Here is a 27,549-nt window from a genome sequence, read left to right as displayed (position 1 = left end):
ACCCCAGTTCCAGGAGTTTTACTCCTTGTGAGGCATCTTATCAAACGCTTCTTGAAAATCCAAATAAATCACTTTCGCTGGTTCCTCCTTTATTTAATTGCTCGAGAAGCGAAACGGGTTTCTCAAACACAATTACCCTTCCATAAATCCATGTTGATTCTGTTTTTAACATGTGATGATTTTCTACATGTCCTGTTAACGTTACCAGGGGCGAAATTCTCCCCCAACGGCGCGATGTCCGCCGACTGGCGCCCAAAACGGCACCAATCAGACGGGCATCGCGCCGCCCCAAAGGTGCGGAATGCTCTGCATCTTTGGGGGCCGAGCCCCAACATTGGGGGCCGACGCCGGAGTAATTTCCGCCCCGCCAGCTGGCGCGGAAATGACATTCGGGGCGGCGCATGCGTGGGAGCGTCAGCGGCCGCTGACAGTTTCCCGCGCATGCGCAGTGGGGAGAGTCTCTTCCGCCTCCGCCATGGTGGAGACCGTTGTGGAGGCGGAAGGGAAAGAGTGCCCCCACGGCACAGGCCCGCCCGCGGATCGGTGGGCCCCGATCGCGGGCCAGGCCACCGTGGGGGCACCCCCTGGGGTCAGATCGCCCCGCGCCCCCCCCCAGGACCCCGGAGCCCGCCCACGCCGCCTTGTCCCGCCGGTAAATAGCAACTCTAATTTACGCCGGCGGGACAGGCAATTTATTGGCAGGACTTCGGCCCATCCGGGCCGGAGAATCGAGCGGGGGGGGCCCGCCAACCGGCGCGGCCCGATTCCCGCCCCCGCCCAATCTCCGGTACCGGAGACTTCGGCAACCGGCGGGGGCGGGATTCACGGCGGCCAACGGCCATTCTCCGACCTGCTGGGGGGTCGGAGAATGACGCCCCAGATCATTAATAGTAGATTCGAGCAGTTCAGCTGCCTCTGGTGTCAGGCTAACGTGTTTTCTCTCTCCCTCCTTTCTTAAATTGCAACATCTTGTCTGCTCTATTTTAAATCAAAGGACTATATCAGAGTCCAAAGAATTCCTGACAGCCAAACCCAGTACATCCACTATCTCTGCAACTTCTACTTTAAAAGGCTGAGATATATACCATCAGGTCCAAGGGATTTCTTACTTCTTCATCCCATTAATTTCTCCAGTACCATTAATATTAATTAGTCACTTGTTAGCACAGAACTTGACTTGCTGAAAAGAGAGACACATTACTGAAGTTTGCATCAAGACAAACACAGGAATGCCAAATTTCAAATGATCACAACAATATGTACTACAGGAAAAGAGAGTGCTGACTGGTTGGCAGGTGGAGTCTGATTCACAAAGGCGTTGCTATGGAGAAAGTAACGGAGAACTACAGGCTCCTCTAACACCTGGGTAATTCGAAAAAGGCGCAAGACTTGAACATATTCCTTTTGTCCCTTGTGTACGAATGTATGTTGCTTATAGCAAGTATGAATGAGCCACATTGAGCTCGATTGATTATCTTAAATTAGTTGTTACTGTAGCTATTAGCACACTCAGGGTTGTTCAGCAAGTGCTGCCCAATTGTCGAGGCACACCTGACAGTAGACATTTTGTTTTGGGTTTTTCAAGCACAACATTAATTTCTTTACAAGGGATTGCTGTGGGGTAATCTGATTGAGTACTTTATGAAGGTGTTCACTGGGGTCGGTGTAGCCAAGCTGTGTGGTCTGGCTCTTTACAGTAAATGTTATAAAAACATATGATATAGGAGCAGAAGTAGTCCATTCGGCCCCTCGAGCCTGCTCCACCATTCAAAAAGATCATGGTTGATTGATTTAAGTGTTGAGTTCTACATTCCCATCTACCCCCAATAACCTTTGGTTTCTATGCCCAACAAGAATCTATCTAAAGCCGCCTTAAAAATATTCAGTAGCCCGCTTCCACCACCTCCTGAGGCAGAAAGTTCCAAACTTGCCCAATCCTCTGGGAGAAATAATTTCTCCTCATCTCTGGTCTAAATGGGAGATCCCTAATTTTAAAACTGTGCCCCCCCCCCCCCCCACCCCCAAGGCTCTGGACTCACCCACAAGAGGAAACTTCCTTTCCACATCGACCTTGTCAATACCATTCAGAATCTTATAGACTTCAATCAAGTCACCCTTCACTCTTCTAAGCTCCAGTGGAAACCTGCCCAGTCTGTCTAACCCATTCTCACAAGACAGCCCATTCATTCCAGGTATCAATCTAGTAAAACCTCCTTTGAGCCACCTCCAACATATTTACATCCTTCCTTAAATAAGGAGACCAAAACTGCCCACAGTATCCGAGGTATGATCTCACCAATGTCCTGTAGAACTAAAGTATAATATCCTTACTTTTCTGTTCAGTTCCTTTCTGAATAAAAGATGGTAAGAAGTCTAACAACACCAGGTTAAAGTCCAACTAGCTGTCGGAGAAGGTGAATCTAGAAGAGAGTTTGGAGCTACCCTGAACATTGCGAGTTCAGGGATGTGTTGGGCGACACTATCAGAGATTGATTAGTCTGTGGTTTAAGGAACCAAGCTATTGAAAAGCGGTTGTTAACTGAAAGCACCCTGACCTTAAAGAAAGCATTGGAAGTTGCAGTATTCATGGAATTAGCAATCAAAGATGTTCAAAAGTTGAGTTCTAGCACAAGAATTCACAAGATGTTGGCTGAAACTCAAACGCAAACACACTCCCGGGCTCGCCAATGGTGTGCAGAAACGGGGCACTCAGCACCAGATTGTTGGTGGGCCTGGATTCGCCATTTCACTGGCTAAGTACCTGCAGAAATGGACATTTCCCGGGCATTTTCCGATGCCAAAGTCGGCGCTGAATCCTCACCAATTCCAGGACCAGTGAGCGGCGAGCAGCCGCGCCAGGTAAAACCCCCGGCTCCCGCCGCAAAAATGGCCGGAGAATGGCTGGGTCTGTGGCCGCACATGCGCACAGCAACAACCTGCAGCGGTCGCGCCGTACAACATGGCGGCGGCCGTACGCGGACCTGGCCTGCCAAATGCGGCCCCACAGGCCAGCGCAGTACAGGCCCTTCGGCCCTCGATGTTGCGTCGACCTGTGAAACCACTCTAAAGCCCATCTACACTATTCCCTTATCGTCCATATGTCTATCCAATGACCATTTGAATGCCCTTAGTGTTGGCGAGTCCACTACTGTTGCAGGCAGGGCATTCCACGCCCTTACTGCTCTCTGAGTAAAGAACCTACCTCTGACATCTGTCTTATATCTCTCTCCCCTCAATTTAAAGCTATGTCCCCTTGTGCTGGACATCACCATCCAAGGAAAGGGGGAGGGCAAACAGGCAGAGGTCGTTGTACATATTGGTACTAATGACATAGGCAGGAAGGGGCATGAGGTCCTGCAGCAGGAGTTCAGGGAGCTAGGCAGAAAGTTAAAAGACAGGACCTCGAAGGTTGTAATCTCGGGATTACTCCCTGTGCCACGTGCCAGTGAGACTAGAAATAGGAAGATAGAGCAGCTAAACACGTGGCTAAACAGCTGGTGTAGGAGGGAGGGTTTCCATTATCTGGACCACTGGGAGCTCTTCCGGGGCAGGTGTGACCTGTATAAGAAGGACGGGTTGCATCTAAACCAGAGAGGCATAAATATCCTGGCCGCGAGGTTTGCTAGTGTCACACGGGAGGGTTTAAACTAGTATGGCAGGGGGGTGGGCACGGGAGCAATAGGTCAGAAGGTGAGAGCATTGAGGGAGAACTAGGGAATAGGGACAGTGTGGCTCTGAGGCAGAGCAGACAGGGAGAAGTTGCTGAACACAGCGGGTCTGGTGGCCTGAAGTGCATATGTTTTAATGCAAGAAGTATTACGGGTAAGGCAGATGAACTTAGAGCTTGGATTAGTACTTGGAACTATGATGTTGTTGCCATTACAGAGACCTGGTTGAGGGAAGGGCAGGATTGGCAGCTAAACATTCCAGGATTTAGATGTTTCAGGCGGGATAGAGGGGGATGTAAAAGGGGAGGCGGAGATGCGCTACTGGTTCGGGAGAACATCACAGCTGTACTGCGAGAGGACACCTCAGAGGGCAGTGAGGCTATATGGGCAGAGATCAGGAATAAGAAGGGTGCAGTCACAATGTTGGGGGTTTACTACAGGCCTCCCAACAGCCAGCGGGAGATAGAGGAGCAGATAGGTCGACAGATTTTGGAAAAGAGTAAAAACAACAGGGTTGTGGTGATGGGAGACTTCAACTTCCCCAATATTGACTGGGACTCACTTAGTGCCAGGGGCTTAGACGGGGCGGAGTTTGTAAGGAGCATCCAGGAGGGCTTCTTAAAACAATATGTAGACATGCCAACTAGGGAAGGGGCGGTACTGGACCTGGTATTGGGGAATGAGCCCAGCCAGGTGGTAGATGTTTCAGTAGGGGAGCATTTCGGTAACAGTGACCACAATTCAGTAAGTTTTAAAGTACTGGTGGACAAGGATAAGAGTGGTCCGAGGATGAATGTGCTAAATTGGGGGAAGGCTAATTATAACAATATTAGGCGGGAACTGAAGAACATAGATTGGGGGCGGATGTTTGAGGGCAAATCAACATCTGACATGTGGGAGGCTTTCAAGTGTCAGTTGAAAGGAATACAGGACCGGCATGTTCCTGTGAGGAAGAAGGATAAATACGGCAATTTTCGGGAACCATGGATGACGAGAGATATTGTAGGCCTCGTCAAAAAGAAAAAGGAGGCATTTGGCAGGGATAAAAGGCTGGGATCAGACGAAGCCTGCGTGGAATAGAAGGAAAGTAGGAAGGAACTTAAGCAAGGAGTCAGGAGGGCTAGAAGGGGTCATGAAAAGTCATTGGCAAATAGGGTTAAGGAAAATCCCAAGGCTTTTTACACGTACATAAAAAGCAAGAGGGTAGCCAGGGAAAGGGTTGGCCCACTGAAGGATAGGCAAGGGAATCTATGTGTGGAGCTAGAGGAAATGGGCGAGGTACTAAATGAATACTTTGCATCAGTATTCACCAAAGAGAAGAAATTGGTAGATGTTGAGTCTGGAGAAGGGTGTGTAGATAGCCTGGGTCACATTGAGATCCAAAAAGACGAGGTGTTGGGTGTCTTAAAAAATATTAAGGTAGATAAGTCCCCAGGGCCTGATGGAATCTACCCCAGAATACTGAAGGAGGCTGGAGAGGAAATTGCTGAGGCCTTGACAGAAATCTTTGGATCCTCGCTGTCTTCAGGGGATGTCCCGGAGGACTGGAGAATAGCCAATGTTGTTCCTCTGTTTCAGAAGGGTAGCAAGGATAATCCCGGGAACTACAGGCCGGTGAGCCTTACTTCAGTGGTAGGGAAACTACTGGAGAGAATTCTTCGAGACAGGATCTACTCCCATTTGGAAGCAAATGGACGTATTAGTGAGAGGCAGCACGGTTTTGTGAAGGGGAGGTCGTGTCTCACTAACTTGATAGAGTTTTTCGAGGAGGTCACTAAGATGATTGATGCAGGTAGGGCAGTGGATGTTGTCTATATGGACTTCAGTAAGGCCTTTGACAAGGTCCCTCATGGTAGACTAGTACAAAAGGTGAAGTCACACGGGATCAGGGGTGAGCTGGCAAGGTGGATACAGAACTGGCTAGGCCATAGAAGGCAGACAGTAGCAATGGAAGGATGCTTTTCTCATTGGAGGGCTGTGACCAGTGGTGTTCCACAGGGATCAGTGCTGGGACCTTTGCTCTTTGTAGTATATATAAATGATTTGGAGGAAAATGTAACTGGTCTGATTAGTAAGTTTGCAGACGACACAAAGGTTGGTGGAATTGCGGATAGCGATGAGGACTGTCGGAGGATACAGCAGGATTTAGATTGTTTGGAGACTTGGGCAGAGAGATGGCAGATGGAGTTTAATCCGGACAAATGTGAGGTAAGGCATTTTGGAAGGTCTAATGCAGGCAGGGAATATACAGTGAATGGTAGAACCCTCAAGAGTATTGAAAGTCAAAGAGATCTAGGAGTACAGGTACACAGGTCATTGAAAGGGGCAACACAGGTGGAGAAGGTAGTCAAGAAGGCATATGGCATGCTTGCCTTCATTGGCCGGGGCATTGAGTATAAGAATTGGCAAGTCATGTTGCAGCTGTATAGAACCTTAGTTAGGCCACACTTGGAGTATAGTGTTCAATTCTGGTCGCCACACTACCAGAAGGATGTGGAGGCTTTAGAGAGGGTGCAGAAGAGATTTACCAGAATGTTGCCTGGTATGGAGGGCATTAGCTATGAGGAGCGGTTGAATAAACTCGGTTTGTTCTCACTGGAACGAAGGAGGTTGAGGGGAGACCTGATAGAGGTATACAAAATTATGAGGGGCATAGACAGAGTGGATAGTCAGAGGCTTTTCCCCAGGGAAGAGGGGTCAATTACTAGGGGGCATAGGTTTAAGGTGAGAGGGGCAAGGTTTAGAGTAGATGTACGAGGCAAGTTTTTTACGCAGAGGGTAGTGGGTGCCTGGAACTCGCTACCGGAGGAGGTGGTGGAAGCAGGGACGATAGTGACATTTAAGGGGCATCTTGACAAATACATGAATAGGATGGGAATAGAGGGATACGGACCCAGGAAGTGTAGAAGATTGTAGTTTAGTCGGGCAGCATGGTCGGCACGGGCTTGGAGGGCCGAAGGGCCTGTTCCTGTGCTGTACATTTCTTTGTTCTTTGTTCTTTGTTTGAAAAAGGCTCTCACTGTCCACCCTATCCAATCCTCTGATCATCTTGTATGCCTCAATTAAGTCACCTCTTAACCTTCTTCTCTCTAACGAAAACAGCCTCAAGTCCCTCAGCCATTCCTCATAAGATCTTCCCTCCATACCAGGCAACATTCTGGTAAATCTCCTCTGCACCCTTTCCAATGCTTCCACATCCTTCCTATAATGCGACGAACAGAATTGCACGCACTACTCCAAATGCGGCCGCACCAGAGTTTTGTACAGCTGCAACATGACCTCATGGCTCCGAAACTCAATCCCTCTACCAATAAAAGCAAACACACCGTACGCCTTCTTAACAACCCTCTCAACCTGATTGGCAACTTTCAGGGATCTATGTACATGGACACCGAGATCTCTCTGCTCATCCACACTGCCAAGAATCTTACCATTAGCCCAGTACTCTGTCTTCCTGTTATTCCTTCCAAAATGGATCACCTCACACTTTTCTGCATTAAACTCCATTTGCCACCTCTCAGCCCAACGCTGCAGCTTATCTATGTCCCTCTGTCACTTGTAACATCCTTCCGCACTGTCCACAACTCCACCGACTTTAGTGTCATCTGCAAATTTACTCACTCATCCTTCTACGCCCTCCTCCAGGTCATTTATAAAAATGACAAACAGCAGTGGCCCCAAAACAGATCCTTGTGGTACACCACTAATAACTGGACTCCAGTCTGAACACTTCCCATCAACCACCACCCTTTGTCTTCTTCCAGCTAGCCAATTTCTGATCCAAAATGCTAAATCTCCCTGAATCCCATGCTTCCGTATTTTCTGCAGTAGCCTACCGTGGGGAACCTTATAAAACGCTTTACTGAAATCCATATACACCACATCAACTGATTTACCCTCATCCACCTGTTTGGTCACCTTCTCAAAGAACTCAATAAGGTTTGTGAGGCACGACCTACCCTTCACGAAACCGTGTTGACTATGTCTAATCAAATCAATTTTAGTCTCTGCAAAAACTTTTGATCTGGCAATTTATCAATTGCCTGCTGGAAATCCATGTACAGTACATCTACAGGTCCTCCTTTAGCTGCAGCACATATGACTCTTTCAAAAACTCAAATGAATTGGTTAAATGTAATTTCCGTTCCACAAAACCATGACGCCTCTTCCCAATTACATTGAGTGTCCAGCTGTAACTGTGCCCAGCTATAATTTGGATTGTGAAGTAAAATGAGTTAAAACACAAGTGCCCTTCTCTCTGACCCTTGCCGGAGTACAGCGTTGACATGTGGCCCATACCTGGAGTCCCAGAAGGTGAGAATGGAAGCGCCACCAGGTCCGTGCCCTCGCTGGTTATCATGGTTATCGACAAAGACCAATGCCCGGTCAGTAGGCATGAAGGCCCATCCTTCTCCCCAATTCCTGCACATAGAGTTCACAACTGTTAGCACACAAGCAGAGGTAGCAAGAGCTCCTTGGATTGGATTAGATTGGATTTTATTTAGTGTCACGTGTACCGAGGTACAGTGAAAAGTATTTTTCTGCGAGCAGCTCAACAGATCATTAAGCACATGAAAAGGAAAGAAAAGAAAATACATAATAGGGCAACACAAGGTATACATTGTAAATACATAGACACCGGCATTGGCTGAAGCATACAGGGTGTAGTGTTAATCAGGTCAGTCCATAAGAGGGTCATTTAGGAGTCTGGTAACAGCGGGGAAGAAGCTGTTTTTGAGTCTGTTCGTGCGTGTTCTCAGACTTCTGTATCTCCTGCCCGATGGAAGAAGTTGGAAGAGTGAGTAAGCTAAGTGGGAGGAGTCATCGATTATGCTGCCCGCATTCCCCAGGCAGCGGGAGGTGTAGATGGAGTCAATGGATGGGAGGCAGGTTCGTGTGATGGACTGGGCGGTGTTCACGACTCTCTGAGGTTTCTTGCGGTCCTGGGCCGAGCAGTTGCCATACCAGGCTGTGATGCAGCCCGATAGGATGCTTTCTATGGTGCATCTGTAAAAGTTGGTAAGAGTTAATGTGGACATGCCGAATTTCTTTAGTTTCCTGAGGAAGTATAGGCGCTGTTGTGGTTTCTTGGTGGTAGCATCGACGTGGGTAGACCAGGACAGATTTTTGGAAATGTGTACCCCTAGGAATTTGAAGCTGCTAACCATCTCCATCTCGGCACTGTTGATGCTGACAGGGGTGTGTACAGTACTTTGCTTCCTGAAGTCAATGACCAGCTCTTTAGCTTTGCTGGCATTGAGGGAGAGATTGTTGTCGCTGCACCACTCCACCAGGTTCTCTATCTCCCGCCTGTATTCTGACTCGATATACGAGATCCGGCCCACTATGGTCGTATCGTCAGCAAACTTGTAATGGAGTTGGAACCAAATTTTGCCACGCAGTCATGTGTGTACAGGGAGTAGAGTCGGGGGCTAAGTACGCAGCCTTGCGGGGCCCCGGTATTGAGGACTATTGTGAAGGAGGTGTTGCTGTTTATTCTTACTGATTGTGGTCTGTTGGTCAGAAAATCGAGGATCCAGTTGCAGAGGGAGGAGCCAAGTCCTAGGTTTTGGAGCTTTGATATGAGCTTGGCTGGGATTATGGTGTTGAAGGCGGAGCTGTAGTCAATAATTAGGAGTCTGATGTAGGAGTCCTTGTTGTCGAGATGCTCGAGGGATGAGTGTAGGGCCAGGGAAATGGTGTCTGATATGGACCGGTTGCGACGGTATGCGAATTGCAGTGGATCAAGGCGTTCTGGGAGTATGGAGGTGATGCGCTTTATGATCAACCTCTCGAAGCACTTCATTACGACTGAAGTCAGGGCCACCGGACGGTAGTCATTGAGGCACAGTGCCTGGTTCTTCTTTGGTACCGGTATTGACAGGAAATGACAGGAAAAATGAGACTGTGCATTTATACTGACTCTTTCGTGACTTCAGACCAGACCAAAGAGTTCTGGAGCACAAATCTTCAGTACTATTGCTAGCTAAGGACCTGGAAGTGGGCTAACTTTGCAGAAAGGCCCTTAGAAATGAACTATAAACATGGAGAATAGGTGCAGGAGGAGGCCATTCGGCCCTTTGAGCCTGCTCCCCCATTCAATATGATCATGGCTGATCATGCAAATTCAGTATCCCATTCCCGCTCTCTCCCTATACCCCTTGATCCCGTTAGCCACAAGGGCCGTGTCCAGCTCCCTCTTGAATATATCCAGTGAACCGGCCCCAACAGCTTTAGTGGGAGAGAATTCCACAAGGTCACAGCTCTCTGAGAGAAGAAGTTCTTCCTCATCTCCGTCCTGAATGGCTGACCCCTTATTCTGAGACTGTGACCCCTCGTTCTGGACGTCCCCAACATCAGGAACAGTCTTCCCACATCGAGCCTGTCCAGTCCCATCAGGGTTTTATATGTTTCTATGAGATCCCCTCTCATTCTTCTAAACTCCAGTCAGTACAAGCCCAGTCCATCCAGTCTTTCCCCGTCTGTCAGTCCTGCCATCCCGGGGATTAGTCTGCTGAACCTTCGCTGGACACCCTCAACAGCAAGAATGTCCTTCCTCAAACTAGGAGACCAGAACTGCCACAATACGCAAGGTGTGGCCTCGCCAAGGCCCTGTATACCTGCAGCAAGGTGTGGCCTCGCCAAGGCCCTGTATACCTGCAGCAAGGCATCCCTACTCCGATACTCAAAGCCTCTCGCTGTGAAGGCCAGCGTGTCATTAGCTTTCCTCACCGCCTGCTGAACCTGCACACCAACCTTCAGCGACTGCTGTACCTGCACGCCAACCTTCAGTGACTGCTGTACCTGCACGCCCACCTTCAGCGACTGCTGTACCTGCACGCCAACCTTCAGCGACTGCTGTACCTGCACGCCAACCTTCAGTGACTGCTGAACCTGCACGCCAACCTTCAGCGACTGCTGTACCTGCACGCCAACCTTCAGTGACTGCTGTTCCTGCACGCCCACCTTCAGCGACTGCTGTACCTGCACGCCAACCTTCAGCGACTGCTGTACCTGCACGCCAACCTTCAGCGACTGCTGTACCTGCACGCCCACCTTCAGCGACTGCTGTACCTGCACGCCAACCTTCAGCGACTGCTGTACCTGCACGCCCACCTTCAGCGACTGCTGTACCTGCACGCCAACCTTCAGCGACTGCTGTACCTGCACGCCAACCTTCAGCGACTGCTGTACCTGCACGCCAACCTTCAGCGACTGCTGTACCTGCACGCCAACCTTCAGCGACTGCTGTACCTGCACGCCAACCTTCAGCGACTGCTGTACCTGCACGCCAACCTTCAGCGACTGCTGTACCTGCACGCCAACCTTCAGCGACTGCTGTACCTGCACGCCCACCTTCAGCGACTGCTGTACCTGCACGCCAACCTTCAGCGACTGCTGTACCTGCACGCCAACCTTCAGCGACTGCTGTACCTGCACGCCCACCTTCAGCGACTGCTGTACCTGCACGCCAACCTTCAGCGACTGCTGTACCTGCACGCCAACCTTCAGCGACTGCTGTACCTGCACGCCAACCTTCAGCGACTGCTGTACCTGCATGCCAACCTTCAGCGACTGCTGTACCTGCACGCCAACCTTCAGCGACTGCTGTACCTGCACGCCAACCTTCAGCGACTGCTGTACCTGCATGCCAACCTTCAGCGACTGCTGTACCTGCACGCCAACCTTCAGCGACTGCTGTACCTGCACGCCAACCTTCAGCGACTGCTGTACCTGCATGCCAACCTTCAGCGACTGCTGTACCTGCACGCCCACCTTCAGCGACTGCTGTACCTGCACGCCAACCTTCAGCGACTGCTGTACCTGCATGCCAACCTTCAGCGACTGCTGTACCTGCACGCCAACCTTCAGCGACTGCTGTACCTGCACGCCAACCTTCAGCGACTGCTGTACCTGCACGCCAACCTTCAGTGACTGCTGTACCTTCACGCCAACCTTCAGCGACTGCTGAACCTGCACGCCAACCTTCAGCGACTGCTGTACCTGCACGCCAACGTCAGCGACTGCTGTACCTGCACGCCCACCTTCAGTGACTGCACGCCAACCTTCACCGACTGCTGTACCTGCACGCCCACCTTCAGCGACTGCTGTACCTGCACGCCCACCTTCAGTGACTGCTGTAGCTGCACGCCAACCTTCAGCGACTGCTGTACCTGCATGCAAACCTTCACCGACTGCTGTACCTGCACGCCCACCTTCAGCGACTGCTGTACCTGCACGTCCACCTTCAGTGACGCTGTACCTGCACGCCCACCTTCAGTGACGCTGTACCTGCACGCCAACCTTCAGTGACTGCTGTACCTTCACGCCAACCTTCAGCGACTGCTGAACCTGCACGCCAACCTTCAGCGACTGCTGTACCTGCACGCCCACCTTCAGCGACTGCTGTACCTGCACGCCAACCTTCAGCGACTGCTGTACCGGCTCGCCCACCTTCAGCGACTGCTGTACCTGCACGCCAACCTTCAGCGACTGCTGTACCTGCACGCCAACCTTCAGCGACTGCTGTACCTGCACGCCAACCTTCAGCGACTGCTGTACCTGCACGCCAACCTTCAGCGACTGCTGTACCTGCACGCCAACCTTCAGCGACTGCTGTACCTGCACGCCAACCTTCAGCGACTGCTGTACCTGCACGCCCACCTTCAGCGACTGCTGTACCTGCACGCCAACCTTCAGTGACTGCTGTACCTGCACGCCAACCTTCAGCGACTGCTGTACCTGCACGCCAACCTTCAGCGACTGCTGTACCTGCACGCCAACCTTCAGTGACTGCTGTACCTGCACGCCCACCTTCAGTGACTGCTGTACCTGCACGTCAACCTTCAGCGACTGCTGTACCTGCACGTCAACCTTCAGCGACTGCTGTACCTGCACGCCCACCTTCAGCGACTGCTGTACCTGCATGCCAACCTTCAGCGACTGCTGTACCTGCATGCCAACCTTCAGTGACTGCTGTACCTGCACGCCAACCTTCAGCGACTGCTGTACCTGCACGCCAACCTTCAGCGACTGCTGTACCTGCACGCCAACCTTCAGTGACTGCTGTACCTACACGCCAACGTCAGCGACTGCTGTACCTGCACGCCCACCTTCAGCGACTGCTGTACCTGCACGCCAATGTCAGCGACTGCTGTACCTGCACGCCAACCTTCAGCGACTGCTGTACCTGCACGCCAACCTTCAGTGACTGCTGTACCTGCACGCCAACCTTCAGCGACTGCTGTACCTGCACGCCAATGTCAGCGACTGCTGTACCTGCACGCCAACCTTCAGTGACTGATGTACCTGCACGCCAACCTTCAGCGACTGCTGTACCTGCACGCCAACCTTCAGTGACTGCTGTACCTGCACGCCAATGTCAGCGACTGCTGTACCTGCACGCCAACCTTCAGCGACTGCTGTACCTGCACGCCAACCTTCAGCGACTGCTGTACCTGCACGCCAACCTTCAGCGACTGCTGTACCTGCACGTCAACCTTCAGCGACTGCTGTAACTGCACGCCAACCTTCAGCGACTGCTGTACCTGCACGCCAACCTTCAGCGACTGCTGTAACTGCACGCCAACCTTCAGCGACTGCTGTACCTGCACGCCAACCTTCAGCGACTGCTGTACCTGCACGCCCACCTTCAGCGACTGCTGTACCTGCACGCCAACGTCAGCGCCTGCTGTACCTGCACGCCAACCTTCAGCGACTGCTGTACCTGCACGCCAACGTCAGCGCCTGCTGTACCTGCACGCCAACCTTCAGCGACTGCTGTACCTGCACGCCAACCTTCAGCGACTGCTGTACCTGCACGCCAACCTTCAGTGACTGCTGTACCTTCACGCCAACCTTCAGCGACTGCTGAACCTGCACGTCCACCTTCAGCGACTGCTGTACCTGCACGCCAACCTTCAGTGACTGCACGCCAACCTTCACCGACTGCTGTACCTGCACGCCCACCTTCAGCGACTGCTGTACCTGCAAGCCCACCTTCAGTGACTGCTGTAGCTGCACGCCAACCTTCAGCGACTGCTGTACCTGCACGCCAACCTTCAGTGACTGCACGCCAACCTTCACCGACTGCTGTACCTGCACGCCCACCTTCAGCGACTGCTGTACCTGCACGCCCACCTTCAGTGACTGCTGTAGCTGCACGCCAACCTTCAGCGACTGCTGTACCTGCATGCAAACCTTCACCGACTGCTGTACCTGCACGCCCACCTTCAGCGACTGCTGTACCTGCACGTCCACCTTCAGTGACGCTGTACCTGCACGCCCACCTTCAGTGACGCTGTACCTGCACGCCAACCTTCAGTGACTGCTGTACCTGCACGCCAACCTTCAGCGACTGCTGTACCTGAACGCCAACATTCAGCGACTGCTGTACCTGCACGCCAACCTTCAGCGACTGCTGTACCTGCACGCCAACGTCAGCGACTGCTGTACCTGCACGCCAACCTTCAGCGACTGCTGTACCTGCACGCCCACCTTCAGCGACTGCTGTACCTGCACGCCAACCTTCAGCGACTGCTGTACCTGCACGCCAACCTTCAGCGACTGCTGTACCTGCACGCCCACCTTCAGCGACTGCTGTACCTGCACGCCCACCTTCACCGCCTGCTGTACCTGCACGCCAACCTTCAGTGACTGCTGTACCTGCACGCCAACCTTCAGCGACTGCTGTACCTGCACACCAACCTTCAGCGACTGCTGTACCTGCACGCCAACCTTCAGCGACTGCTGTACCTGCACGCCCACCTTCAGCGACTGCTGTACCTGCACGCCAACCTTCAGCGACTGCTGTACCTGCACGCCAACCTTCAGTGACTGCTGTACCTGCACGCCAACCTTCAGCGACTGCTGTACCTGCACGCCAACCTTCAGCGACTGCTGTACCTGCACGCCAACCTTCAGCGACTGCTGTACCTGCACGCCAACGTCAGCGCCTGCTGTACCTGCACGCCAACCTTCAGCGACTGCTGTACCTGCACGCCCACCTTCAGCGACTGCTGTACCTGCACGCCAACCTTCAGCGACTGCTGTACCTGAACGCCAACATTCAGCGACTGCTGTACCTGCACGCCCACCTTCAGCGACTGCTGTACCTGCACGCCAACCTTCAGCGACTGCTGTACCTGCACGCCAACCTTCAGCGACTGCTGTACCTGCACGCCAACGTCAGCGACTGCTGTACCTGCACGCCAACCTTCAGTGACTGCTGTACCTGCACGCAAACCTTAAGCGACTGCTGTACCTGCACGCCAACCTTCAGCGACTGCTGTACCTGCACGCCAACCTTCAGCGACTGCTGTACCTGCACGCCCACCTTCAGCGACTGCTGTACCTGCACGCCAACCTTCAGCGACTGCTGTACCTGCACGCCAACCTTCAGCGACTGCTGTACCTGCACGCCAACGTCAGCGACTGCTGTACCTGCACGCCAACCTTCAGCGACTGCTGTACCTGCACGCCAACCTTCAGTGACTGCTGTACCTGCACGCAAACCTTAAGCGACTGCTGTACCTGCACGCCAACCTTCAGCGACTGCTGTACCTGCACGCCCACCTTCAGCGACTGCTGTACCTGCACGCCAACCTTCAGCGACTGCTGTACCTGCACGCCCACCTTCAGCGACTGCTGTACCTGCACGCCAACCTTCAGTGACTGCTGTACCTGCACGCCAATGTCAGCGACTGCTGTACCTGCACGCCAACCTTCAGCGACTGCTGTACCTGCACGCCAACCTCCAGCGACTGCTGTACCTGCACGCCAACCTTCAGCGACTGCTGTACCTGCACGTCAACCTTCAGCGACTGCTGTAACTGCACGCCAACCTTCAGCGACTGCTGTACCTGCACGCCAACCTTCAGCGACTGCTGTAACTGCACGCCAACCTTCAGCGACTGCTGTACCTGCACGCCAACCTTCAGCGACTGCTGTACCTGCACGCCCACCTTCAGCGACTGCTGTACCTGCACGCCAACGTCAGCGCCTGCTGTACCTGCACGCCAACCTTCAGCGACTGCTGTACCTGCACGCCAACGTCAGCGCCTGCTGTACCTGCACGCCAACCTTCAGCGACTGCTGTACCTGCACGCCAACCTTCAGCGACTGCTGTACCTGCACGCCAACCTTCAGTGACTGCTGTACCTTCACGCCAACCTTCAGCGACTGCTGAACCTGCACGCCAAGCTTCAGCGACTGCTGTACCTGCACGCCAACGTCAGCGACTGCTGTACCTGCACGCCCACCTTCAGTGACTGCACGCCAACCTTCACCGACTGCTGTACCTGCACGCCCACCTTCAGCGACTGCTGTACCTGCACGCCCACCTTCAGTGACTGCTGTAGCTGCACGCCAACCTTCAGCGACTGCTGTACCTGCATGCAAACCTTCACCGACTGCTGTACCTGCACGCCCACCTTCAGCGACTGCTGTACCTGCACGTCCACCTTCAGTGACGCTGTACCTGCACGCCCACCTTCAGTGACGCTGTACCTGCACGCCAACCTTCAGTGACTGCTGTACCTGCACGCCAACCTTCAGCGACTGCTGTACCTGAACGCCAACATTCAGCGACTGCTGTACCTGCACGCCAACCTTCAGCGACTGCTGTACCTGCACGCCAACGTCAGCGACTGCTGTACCTGCACGCCAACCTTCAGCGACTGCTGTACCTGCACGCCCACCTTCAGCGACTGCTGTACCTGCACGCCAACCTTCAGCGACTGCTGTACCTGCACGCCAACCTTCAGCGACTGCTGTACCTGCACGCCCACCTTCAGCGACTGCTGTACCTGCACGCCCACCTTCACCGCCTGCTGTACCTGCACGCCAACCTTCAGTGACTGCTGTACCTGCACGCCAACCTTCAGCGACTGCTGTACCTGCACACCAACCTTCAGCGACTGCTGTACCTGCACGCCAACCTTCAGCGACTGCTGTACCTGCACGCCCACCTTCAGCGACTGCTGTACCTGCACGCCAACCTTCAGCGACTGCTGTACCTGCACGCCAACCTTCAGTGACTGCTGTACCTGCACGCCAACCTTCAGCGACTGCTGTACCTGCACGCCAACCTTCAGCGACTGCTGTACCTGCACGCCAACCTTCAGTGACTGCTGTACCTGCACGCCAATGTCAGCGACTGCTGTACCTGCACGCCAACCTTCAGCGACTGCTGTACCTGCACGCCAACCTTCAGCGACTGCTGTACCTGCACGCCAACCTTCAGCGACTGCTGTACCTGCACGTCAACCTTCAGCGACTGCTGTAACTGCACGCCAACCTTCAGCGACTGCTGTACCTGCACGCCAACCTTCAGCGACTGCTGTAACTGCACGCCAACCTTCAGCGACTGCTGTACCTGCACGCCAACCTTCAGCGACTGCTGTACCTGCACGCCCACCTTCAGCGACTGCTGTACCTGCACGCCAACGTCAGCGCCTGCTGTACCTGCACGCCAACCTTCAGCGACTGCTGTACCTGCACGCCAACGTCAGCGCCTGCTGTACCTGCACGCCAACCTTCAGCGACTGCTGTACCTGCACGCCAACCTTCAGCGACTGCTGTACCTGCACGCCAACCTTCAGTGACTGCTGTACCTTCACGCCAACCTTCAGCGACTGCTGAACCTGCACGTCCACCTTCAGCGACTGCTGTACCTGCACGCCAACCTTCAGTGACTGCACGCCAACCTTCACCGACTGCTGTACCTGCACGCCCACCTTCAGCGACTGCTGTACCTGCACGCCCACCTTCAGTGACTGCTGTAGCTGCACGCCAACCTTCAGCGACTGCTGTACCTGCACGCCAACCTTCAGTGACTGCACGCCAACCTTCACCGACTGCTGTACCTGCACGCCCACCTTCAGCGACTGCTGTTCCTGCACGCCCACCTTCAGTGACTGCTGTAGCTGCACGCCAACCTTCAGCGACTGCTGTACCTGCATGCAAACCTTCACCGACTGCTGTACCTGCACGCCCACCTTCAGCGACTGCTGTACCTGCACGTCCACCTTCAGTGACGCTGTACCTGCACGCCCACCTTCAGTGACGCTGTACCTGCACGCCAACCTTCAGTGACTGCTGTACCTGCACGCCAACCTTCAGCGACTGCTGTACCTGAACGCCAACATTCAGCGACTGCTGTACCTGCACGCCAACCTTCAGCGACTGCTGTACCTGCACGCCAACGTCAGCGACTGCTGTACCTGCACGCCAACCTTCAGCGACTGCTGTACCTGCACGCCCACCTTCAGCGACTGCTGTACCTGCATGCCAACCTTCAGCGACTGCTGTACCTGCATGCCAACCTTCAGTGACTGCTGTACCTGCACGCCAACCTTCAGCGACTGCTGTACCTGCACGCCAACCTTCAGCGACTGCTGTACCTGCACGCCAACCTTCAGTGACTGCTGTACCTACACGCCAACGTCAGCGACTGCTGTACCTGCACGCCCACCTTCAGCGACTGCTGTACCTGCACGCCAATGTCAGCGACTGCTGTACCTGCACGCCAACCTTCAGCGACTGCTGTACCTGCACGCCAACCTTCAGTGACTGCTGTACCTGCACGCCAACCTTCAGCGACTGCTGTACCTGCACGCCAATGTCAGCGACTGCTGTACCTGCACGCCAACCTTCAGTGACTGATGTACCTGCACGCCAACCTTCAGCGACTGCTGTACCTGCACGCCAACCTTCAGTGACTGCTGTACCTGCACGCCAATGTCAGCGACTGCTGTACCTGCACGCCAACCTTCAGCGACTGCTGTACCTGCACGCCAACCTTCAGCGACTGCTGTACCTGCACGCCAACCTTCAGCGACTGCTGTACCTGCACGTCAACCTTCAGCGACTGCTGTAACTGCACGCCAACCTTCAGCGACTGCTGTACCTGCACGCCAACCTTCAGCGACTGCTGTAACTGCACGCCAACCTTCAGCGACTGCTGTACCTGCACGCCAACCTTCAGCGACTGCTGTACCTGCACGCCCACCTTCAGCGACTGCTGTACCTGCACGCCAACGTCAGCGCCTGCTGTACCTGCACGCCAACCTTCAGCGACTGCTGTACCTGCACGCCAACGTCAGCGCCTGCTGTACCTGCACGCCAACCTTCAGCGACTGCTGTACCTGCACGCCAACCTTCAGCGACTGCTGTACCTGCACGCCAACCTTCAGTGACTGCTGTACCTTCACGCCAACCTTCAGCGACTGCTGAACCTGCACGTCCACCTTCAGCGACTGCTGTACCTGCACGCCAACCTTCAGTGACTGCACGCCAACCTTCACCGACTGCTGTACCTGCACGCCCACCTTCAGCGACTGCTGTACCTGCAAGCCCACCTTCAGTGACTGCTGTAGCTGCACGCCAACCTTCAGCGACTGCTGTACCTGCACGCCAACCTTCAGTGACTGCACGCCAACCTTCACCGACTGCTGTACCTGCACGCCCACCTTCAGCGACTGCTGTACCTGCACGCCCACCTTCAGTGACTGCTGTAGCTGCACGCCAACCTTCAGCGACTGCTGTACCTGCATGCAAACCTTCACCGACTGCTGTACCTGCACGCCCACCTTCAGCGACTGCTGTACCTGCACGTCCACCTTCAGTGACGCTGTACCTGCACGCCCACCTTCAGTGACGCTGTACCTGCACGCCAACCTTCAGTGACTGCTGTACCTGCACGCCAACCTTCAGCGACTGCTGTACCTGAACGCCAACATTCAGCGACTGCTGTACCTGCACGCCAACCTTCAGCGACTGCTGTACCTGCACGCCAACGTCAGCGACTGCTGTACCTGCACGCCAACCTTCAGCGACTGCTGTACCTGCACGCCCACCTTCAGCGACTGCTGTACCTGCACGCCAACCTTCAGCGACTGCTGTACCTGCACGCCAACCTTCAGCGACTGCTGTACCTGCACGCCCACCTTCAGCGACTGCTGTACCTGCACGCCCACCTTCACCGCCTGCTGTACCTGCACGCCAACCTTCAGTGACTGCTGTACCTGCACGCCAACCTTCAGCGACTGCTGTACCTGCACACCAACCTTCAGCGACTGCTGTACCTGCACGCCAACCTTCAGCGACTGCTGTACCTGCACGCCCACCTTCAGCGACTGCTGTACCTGCACGCCAACCTTCAGCGACTGCTGTACCTGCACGCCAACCTTCAGTGACTGCTGTACCTGCACGCCAACCTTCAGCGACTGCTGTACCTGCACGCCAACCTTCAGCGACTGCTGTACCTGCACGCCAACCTTCAGCGACTGCTGTACCTGCACGCCAACGTCAGCGCCTGCTGTACCTGCACGCCAACCTTCAGCGACTGCTGTACCTGCACGCCCACCTTCAGCGACTGCTGTACCTGCACGCCAACCTTCAGCGACTGCTGTACCTGAACGCCAACATTCAGCGACTGCTGTACCTGCACGCCCACCTTCAGCGACTGCTGTACCTGCACGCCAACCTTCAGCGACTGCTGTACCTGCACGCCAACCTTCAGCGACTGCTGTACCTGCACGCCAACGTCAGCGACTGCTGTACCTGCACGCCAACCTTCAGTGACTGCTGTACCTGCACGCAAACCTTAAGCGACTGCTGTACCTGCACGCCAACCTTCAGCGACTGCTGTACCTGCACGCCAACCTTCAGCGACTGCTGTACCTGCACGCCCACCTTCAGCGACTGCTGTACCTGCACGCCAACCTTCAGCGACTGCTGTACCTGCACGCCAACCTTCAGCGACTGCTGTACCTGCACGCCAACGTCAGCGACTGCTGTACCTGCACGCCAACCTTCAGCGACTGCTGTACCTGCACGCCAACCTTCAGTGACTGCTGTACCTGCACGCAAACCTTAAGCGACTGCTGTACCTGCACGCCAACCTTCAGCGACTGCTGTACCTGCACGCCCACCTTCAGCGACTGCTGTACCTGCACGCCAACCTTCAGCGACTGCTGTACCTGCACGCCCACCTTCAGCGACTGCTGTACCTGCACGCCAACCTTCAGTGACTGCTGTACCTGCACGCCAATGTCAGCGACTGCTGTACCTGCACGCCAACCTTCAGCGACTGCTGTACCTGCACGCCAACCTCCAGCGACTGCTGTACCTGCACGCCAACCTTCAGCGACTGCTGTACCTGCACGTCAACCTTCAGCGACTGCTGTAACTGCACGCCAACCTTCAGCGACTGCTGTACCTGCACGCCAACCTTCAGCGACTGCTGTAACTGCACGCCAACCTTCAGCGACTGCTGTACCTGCACGCCAACCTTCAGCGACTGCTGTACCTGCACGCCCACCTTCAGCGACTGCTGTACCTGCACGCCAACGTCAGCGCCTGCTGTACCTGCACGCCAACCTTCAGCGACTGCTGTACCTGCACGCCAACGTCAGCGCCTGCTGTACCTGCACGCCAACCTTCAGCGACTGCTGTACCTGCACGCCAACCTTCAGCGACTGCTGTACCTGCACGCCAACCTTCAGTGACTGCTGTACCTTCACGCCAACCTTCAGCGACTGCTGAACCTGCACGCCAACCTTCAGCGACTGCTGTACCTGCACGCCAACGTCAGCGACTGCTGTACCTGCACGCCCACCTTCAGTGACTGCACGCCAACCTTCACCGACTGCTGTACCTGCACGCCCACCTTCAGCGACTGCTGTACCTGCACGCCCACCTTCAGTGACTGCTGTAGCTGCACGCCAACCTTCAGCGACTGCTGTACCTGCATGCAAACCTTCACCGACTGCTGTACCTGCACGCCCACCTTCAGCGACTGCTGTACCTGCACGTCCACCTTTAGTGACGCTGTACCTGCACGCCCACCTTCAGTGACGCTGTACCTGCACGCCAACCTTCAGTGACTGCTGTACCTGCACGCCAACCTTCAGCGACTGCTGTACCTGAACGCCAACATTCAGCGACTGCTGTACCTGCACGCCAACCTTCAGCGACTGCTGTACCTGCACGCCCACCTTCAGTGACTGCTGTACCTGCACGCCAACGTCAGCGACTGCTGTACCTGCACGCCAACCTTCAGCGACTGCTGTACCTGCACGCCCACCTTCAGCGACTGCTGTACCTGCACGCCAACCTTCAGCGACTGCTGTACCTGCACGCCAACCTTCAGCGACTGCTGTACCTGCACGCCCACCTTCAGCGACTGCTGTACCTGCACGCCCACCTTCACCGCCTGCTGTACCTGCACGCCAACCTTCAGTGACTGCTGTACCTGCACGCCAACCTTCAGCGACTGCTGTACCTGCACACCAACCTTCAGCGACTGCTGTACCTGCACGCCAACCTTCAGCGACTGCTGTACCTGCACGCCCACCTTCAGCGACTGCTGTACCTGCACGCCAACCTTCAGCGACTGCTGTACCTGCACGCCAACCTTCAGTGACTGCTGTACCTGCACGCCAACCTTCAGCGACTGCTGTACCTGCACGCCAACCTTCAGCGACTGCTGTACCTGCACGCCAACCTTCAGTGACTGCTGTACCTGCACGCCAATGTCAGCGACTGCTGTACCTGCACGCCAACCTTCAGCGACTGCTGTACCTGCACGCCAACCTTCAGCGACTGCTGTACCTGCACGCCAACCTTCAGCGACTGCTGTACCTGCACGTCAACCTTCAGCGACTGCTGTAACTGCACGCCAACCTTCAGCGACTGCTGTACCTGCACGCCAACCTTCAGCGACTGCTGTAACTGCACGCCAACCTTCAGCGACTGCTGTACCTGCACGCCAACCTTCAGCGACTGCTGTACCTGCACGCCCACCTTCAGCGACTGCTGTACCTGCACGCCAACGTCAGCGCCTGCTGTACCTGCACGCCAACCTTCAGCGACTGCTGTACCTGCACGCCAACGTCAGCGCCTGCTGTACCTGCACGCCAACCTTCAGCGACTGCTGTACCTGCACGCCAACCTTCAGCGACTGCTGTACCTGCACGCCAACCTTCAGTGACTGCACGCCAACCTTCACCGACTGCTGTACCTGCACGCCCACCTTCAGCGACTGCTGTACCTGCACGCCCACCTTCAGTGACTGCTGTAGCTGCACGCCAACCTTCAGCGACTGCTGTACCTGCACGCCAACCTTCAGTGACTGCACGCCAACCTTCACCGACTGCTGTACCTGCACGCCCACCTTCAGCGACTGCTGTACCTGCACGCCCACCTTCAGTGACTGCTGTAGCTGCACGCCAACCTTCAGCGACTGCTGTACCTGCATGCAAACCTTCACCGACTGCTGTACCTGCACGCCCACCTTCAGCGACTGCTGTACCTGCACGTCCACCTTCAGTGACGCTGTACCTGCACGCCCACCTTCAGTGACGCTGTACCTGCACGCCAACCTTCAGTGACTGCTGTACCTGCACGCCAACCTTCAGCGACTGCTGTACCTGAACGCCAACATTCAGCGACTGCTGTACCTGCACGCCAACCTTCAGCGACTGCTGTACCTGCACGCCAACGTCAGCGACTGCTGTACCTGCACGCCAACCTTCAGCGACTGCTGTACCTGCACGCCCACCTTCAGCGACTTCTGTACCTGCACGCCAACCTTCAGCGACTGCTGTACCTGCACGCCAACCTTCAGCGACTGCTGTACCTGCACGCCCACCTTCAGCGACTGCTGTACCTGCACGCCCACCTTCACCGCCTGCTGTACCTGCACGCCAACCTTCAGTGACTGCTGTACCTGCACGCCAACCTTCAGCGACTGCTGTACCTGCACACCAACCTTCAGCGACTGCTGTACCTGCACGCCAACCTTCAGCGACTGCTGTACCTGCACGCCCACCTTCAGCGACTGCTGTACCTGCACGCCAACCTTCAGCGACTGCTGTACCTGCACGCCAACCTTCAGCGACTGCTGTACCTGCACGCCAACCTTCAGCGACTGCTGTACCTGCACGCCAACCTTCAGCGACTGCTGTACCTGCACGCCAACGTCAGCGCCTGCTGTACCTGCACGCCAACCTTCAGCGACTGCTGTACCTGCACGCCCACCTTCAGCGACTGCTGTACCTGCACGCCAACCTTCAGCGACTGCTGTACCTGAACGCCAACATTCAGCGACTGCTGTACCTGCACGCCCACCTTCAGCGACTGCTGTACCTGCACGCCAACCTTCAGCGACTGCTGTACCTGCACGCCAACCTTCAGCGACTGCTGTACCTGCACGCCAACGTCAGCGACTGCTGTACCTGCACGCCAACCTTCAGTGACTGCTGTACCTGCACGCAAACCTTAAGCGACTGCTGTACCTGCACGCCAACCTTCAGCGACTGCTGTACCTGCACGCCAACCTTCAGCGACTGCTGTACCTGCACGCCCACCTTCAGCGACTGCTGTACCTGCACGCCAACCTTCAGCGACTGCTGTACCTGCACGCCAACCTTCAGCGACTGCTGTACCTGCACGCCAACGTCAGCGACTGCTGTACCTGCACGCCAACCTTCAGCGACTGCTGTACCTGCACGCCAACCTTCAGTGACTGCTGTACCTGCACGCAAACCTTAAGCGACTGCTGTACCTGCACGCCAACCTTCAGCGACTGCTGTACCTGCACGCCCACCTTCAGCGACTGCTGTACCTGCACGCCAACCTTCAGCGACTGCTGTACCTGCACGCCCACCTTCAGCGACTGCTGTACCTGCACGCCAACCTTCAGTGACTGCTGTACCTGCACGCCAATGTCAGCGACTGCTGTACCTGCACGCCAACCTTCAGCGACTGCTGTACCTGCACGCCAACCTCCAGCGACTGCTGTACCTGCACGCCAACCTTCAGCGACTGCTGTACCTGCACGTCAACCTTCAGCGACTGCTGTAACTGCACGCCAACCTTCAGCGACTGCTGTACCTGCACGCCAACCTTCAGCGACTGCTGTAACTGCACGCCAACCTTCAGCGACTGCTGTACCTGCACGCCAACCTTCAGCGACTGCTGTACCTGCACGCCCACCTTCAGCGACTGCTGTACCTGCACGCCAACGTCAGCGCCTGCTGTACCTGCACGCCAACCTTCAGCGACTGCTGTACCTGCACGCCAACGTCAGCGCCTGCTGTACCTGCACGCCAACCTTCAGCGACTGCTGTACCTGCACGCCAACCTTCAGCGACTGCTGTACCTGCACGCCAACCTTCAGTGACTGCTGTACCTTCACGCCAACCTTCAGCGACTGCTGAACCTGCACGCCAACCTTCAGCGACTGCTGTACCTGCACGCCAACGTCAGCGACTGCTGTACCTGCACGCCCACCTTCAGTGACTGCACGCCAACCTTCACCGACTGCTGTACCTGCACACCCACCTTCAGCGACTGCTGTACCTGCACGCCCACCTTCAGTGACTGCTGTAGCTGCACGCCAACCTTCAGCGACTGCTGTACCTGCATGCAAACCTTCACCGACTGCTGTACCTGCACGCCCACCTTCAGCGACTGCTGTACCTGCACGTCCACCTTCAGTGACGCTGTACCTGCACGCCCACCTTCAGTGACGCTGTACCTGCACGCCAACCTTCAGTGACTGCTGTACCTGCACGCCAACCTTCAGCGACTGCTGTACCTGAACGCCAACATTCAGCGACTGCTGTACCTGCACGCCAACCTTCAGCGACTGCTGTACCTGCACGCCAACGTCAGCGACTGCTGTACCTGCACGCCAACCTTCAGCGACTGCTGTACCTGCACGCCCACCTTCAGCGACTGCTGTACCTGCACGCCAACCTTCAGCGACTGCTGTACCTGCACGCCAACCTTCAGCGACTGCTGTACCTGCACGCCCACCTTCAGCGACTGCTGTACCTGCACGCCCACCTTCACCGCCTGCTGTACCTGCACGCCAACCTTCAGTGACTGCTGTACCTGCACGCCAACCTTCAGCGACTGCTGTACCTGCACACCAACCTTCAGCGACTGCTGTACCTGCACGCCAACCTTCAGCGACTGCTGTACCTGCACGCCCACCTTCAGCGACTGCTGTACCTGCACGCCAACCTTCAGCGACTGCTGTACCTGCACGCCAACCTTCAGTGACTGCTGTACCTGCACGCCAACCTTCAGCGACTGCTGTACCTGCACGCCAACCTTCAGCGACTGCTGTACCTGCACGCCAACCTTCAGCGACTGCTGTACCTGCACGCCAACGTCAGCGCCTGCTGTACCTGCACGCCAACCTTCAGCGACTGCTGTACCTGCACGCCCACCTTCAGCGACTGCTGTACCTGCACGCCAACCTTCAGCGACTGCTGTACCTGAACGCCAACATTCAGCGACTGCTGTACCTGCACGCCCACCTTCAGCGACTGCTGTACCTGCACGCCAACCTTCAGCGACTGCTGTACCTGCACGCCAACCTTCAGCGACTGCTGTACCTGCACGCCAACGTCAGCGACTGCTGTACCTGCACGCCAACCTTCAGTGACTGCTGTACCTGCACGCAAACCTTAAGCGACTGCTGTACCTGCACGCCAACCTTCAGCGACTGCTGTACCTGCACGCCAACCTTCAGCGACTGCTGTACCTGCACGCCCACCTTCAGCGACTGCTGTACCTGCACGCCAACCTTCAGCGACTGCTGTACCTGCACGCCAACCTTCAGCGACTGCTGTACCTGCACGCCAACGTCAGCGACTGCTGTACCTGCACGCCAACCTTCAGCGACTGCTGTACCTGCACGCCAACCTTCAGTGACTGCTGTACCTGCACGCAAACCTTAAGCGACTGCTGTACCTGCACGCCAACCTTCAGCGACTGCTGTACCTGCACGCCCACCTTCAGCGACTGCTGTACCTGCACGCCAACCTTCAGCGACTGCTGTACCTGCACGCCCACCTTCAGCGACTGCTGTACCTGCACGCCGACCTTCAGTGACTGCTGTACCTGCACGTCCACCTTCAGCGACTGCTGTACCTGCACGCCCACCTTCACCGCCTGCTGTACCTGCACGCCAACGTCAGCGACTGCTGTACCTGCACGGCAACCTTCAGCGACTGCTGTACCTGCACGCCAACCTTCAGCGACTGCTGTACCTGCACGCCAACCTTCAGCGACTGCTGTACCTGCACGCCCACCTTCAGCGACTGCTGTACCTGCACGCCAACCTTCAGCGACTGCTGTACCTGCACGCCCACCTTCAGCGACTGCTGTACCTGCACGCCGACCTTCAGTGACTGCTGTACCTGCACGTCCACCTTCAGCGACTGCTGTACCTGCACGCCCACCTTCACCGCCTGCTGTACCTGCACGCCAACGTCAGCGACTGCTGTACCTGCACGCCAACCTTCAGTGACTGCTGTACCTGCACGGCAACCTTCAGCGACTGCTGTACCTGCACGCCAACCTTCAGTGACTGCTGTACCTGCACGCCAACCTTCAGTGACTGCTGTACCTGCCCGCCAACCTTCAGCGACTGCTGTACCTGCACGCCGACCTTCAGTGACTGCTGTACCTGCACGCCCACCTTCAGCGACTGCTGTACCTGCACGCCCACCTTCAGCGACTGCTGTACCTGCACGCCAACCTTCAGCGACTGCTGTACCTGCACGCCAACCTTCAGCGACTGCTGTACCTGCACGCCCACCTTCAGTGACTGCTGTACCTGCACGCCAACCTTCAGCGACTGCTGTACCTGCACGCCCACCTTCAGTGACTGCTGTACCTGCACGCCCACCTTCAGCGACTGCTGTACCTGCACGCCAACCTTCAGTGACTGCTGTACCTGCACGCCAACCTTCAGCAACTGCTGTACCTGCACGCCCACCTTCAGTGACTGCTGTACCTGCACGCCAACCTTCAGCGACTGCTGTTCCTGCACGCCAACCTTCAGTGACTGTTCCACCAT

The 27,549-nt window shown here is 55.6% G+C and overlaps 1 protein-coding gene across 1 annotated transcript in view; it reads right to left on the bottom strand.

The window, feature by feature from the left end:
- LOC140426013 (pancreatic alpha-amylase-like) overlaps positions 1 to 27,549 on the bottom strand; it is a 129,135-nt gene that overhangs the window by 36,649 nt on the left and 64,937 nt on the right. The window contains exon 6 of the mRNA XM_072510292.1: positions 7,968 to 8,090. Within this exon, the coding sequence (XP_072366393.1) occupies positions 7,968 to 8,090 (123 nt within the window). The remainder of the gene's footprint in view (positions 1 to 7,967; positions 8,091 to 27,549) is intronic.

Source organism: Scyliorhinus torazame, chromosome 7 (genome assembly GCF_047496885.1).
Source record: "Scyliorhinus torazame isolate Kashiwa2021f chromosome 7, sScyTor2.1, whole genome shotgun sequence".
Taxonomy (NCBI): Eukaryota; Metazoa; Chordata; class Chondrichthyes; order Carcharhiniformes; family Scyliorhinidae; genus Scyliorhinus; species Scyliorhinus torazame.
The sequence above is the reverse complement of the archived record's forward strand: the minus strand, read 5'-3'. Positions and strand labels throughout refer to the sequence as shown.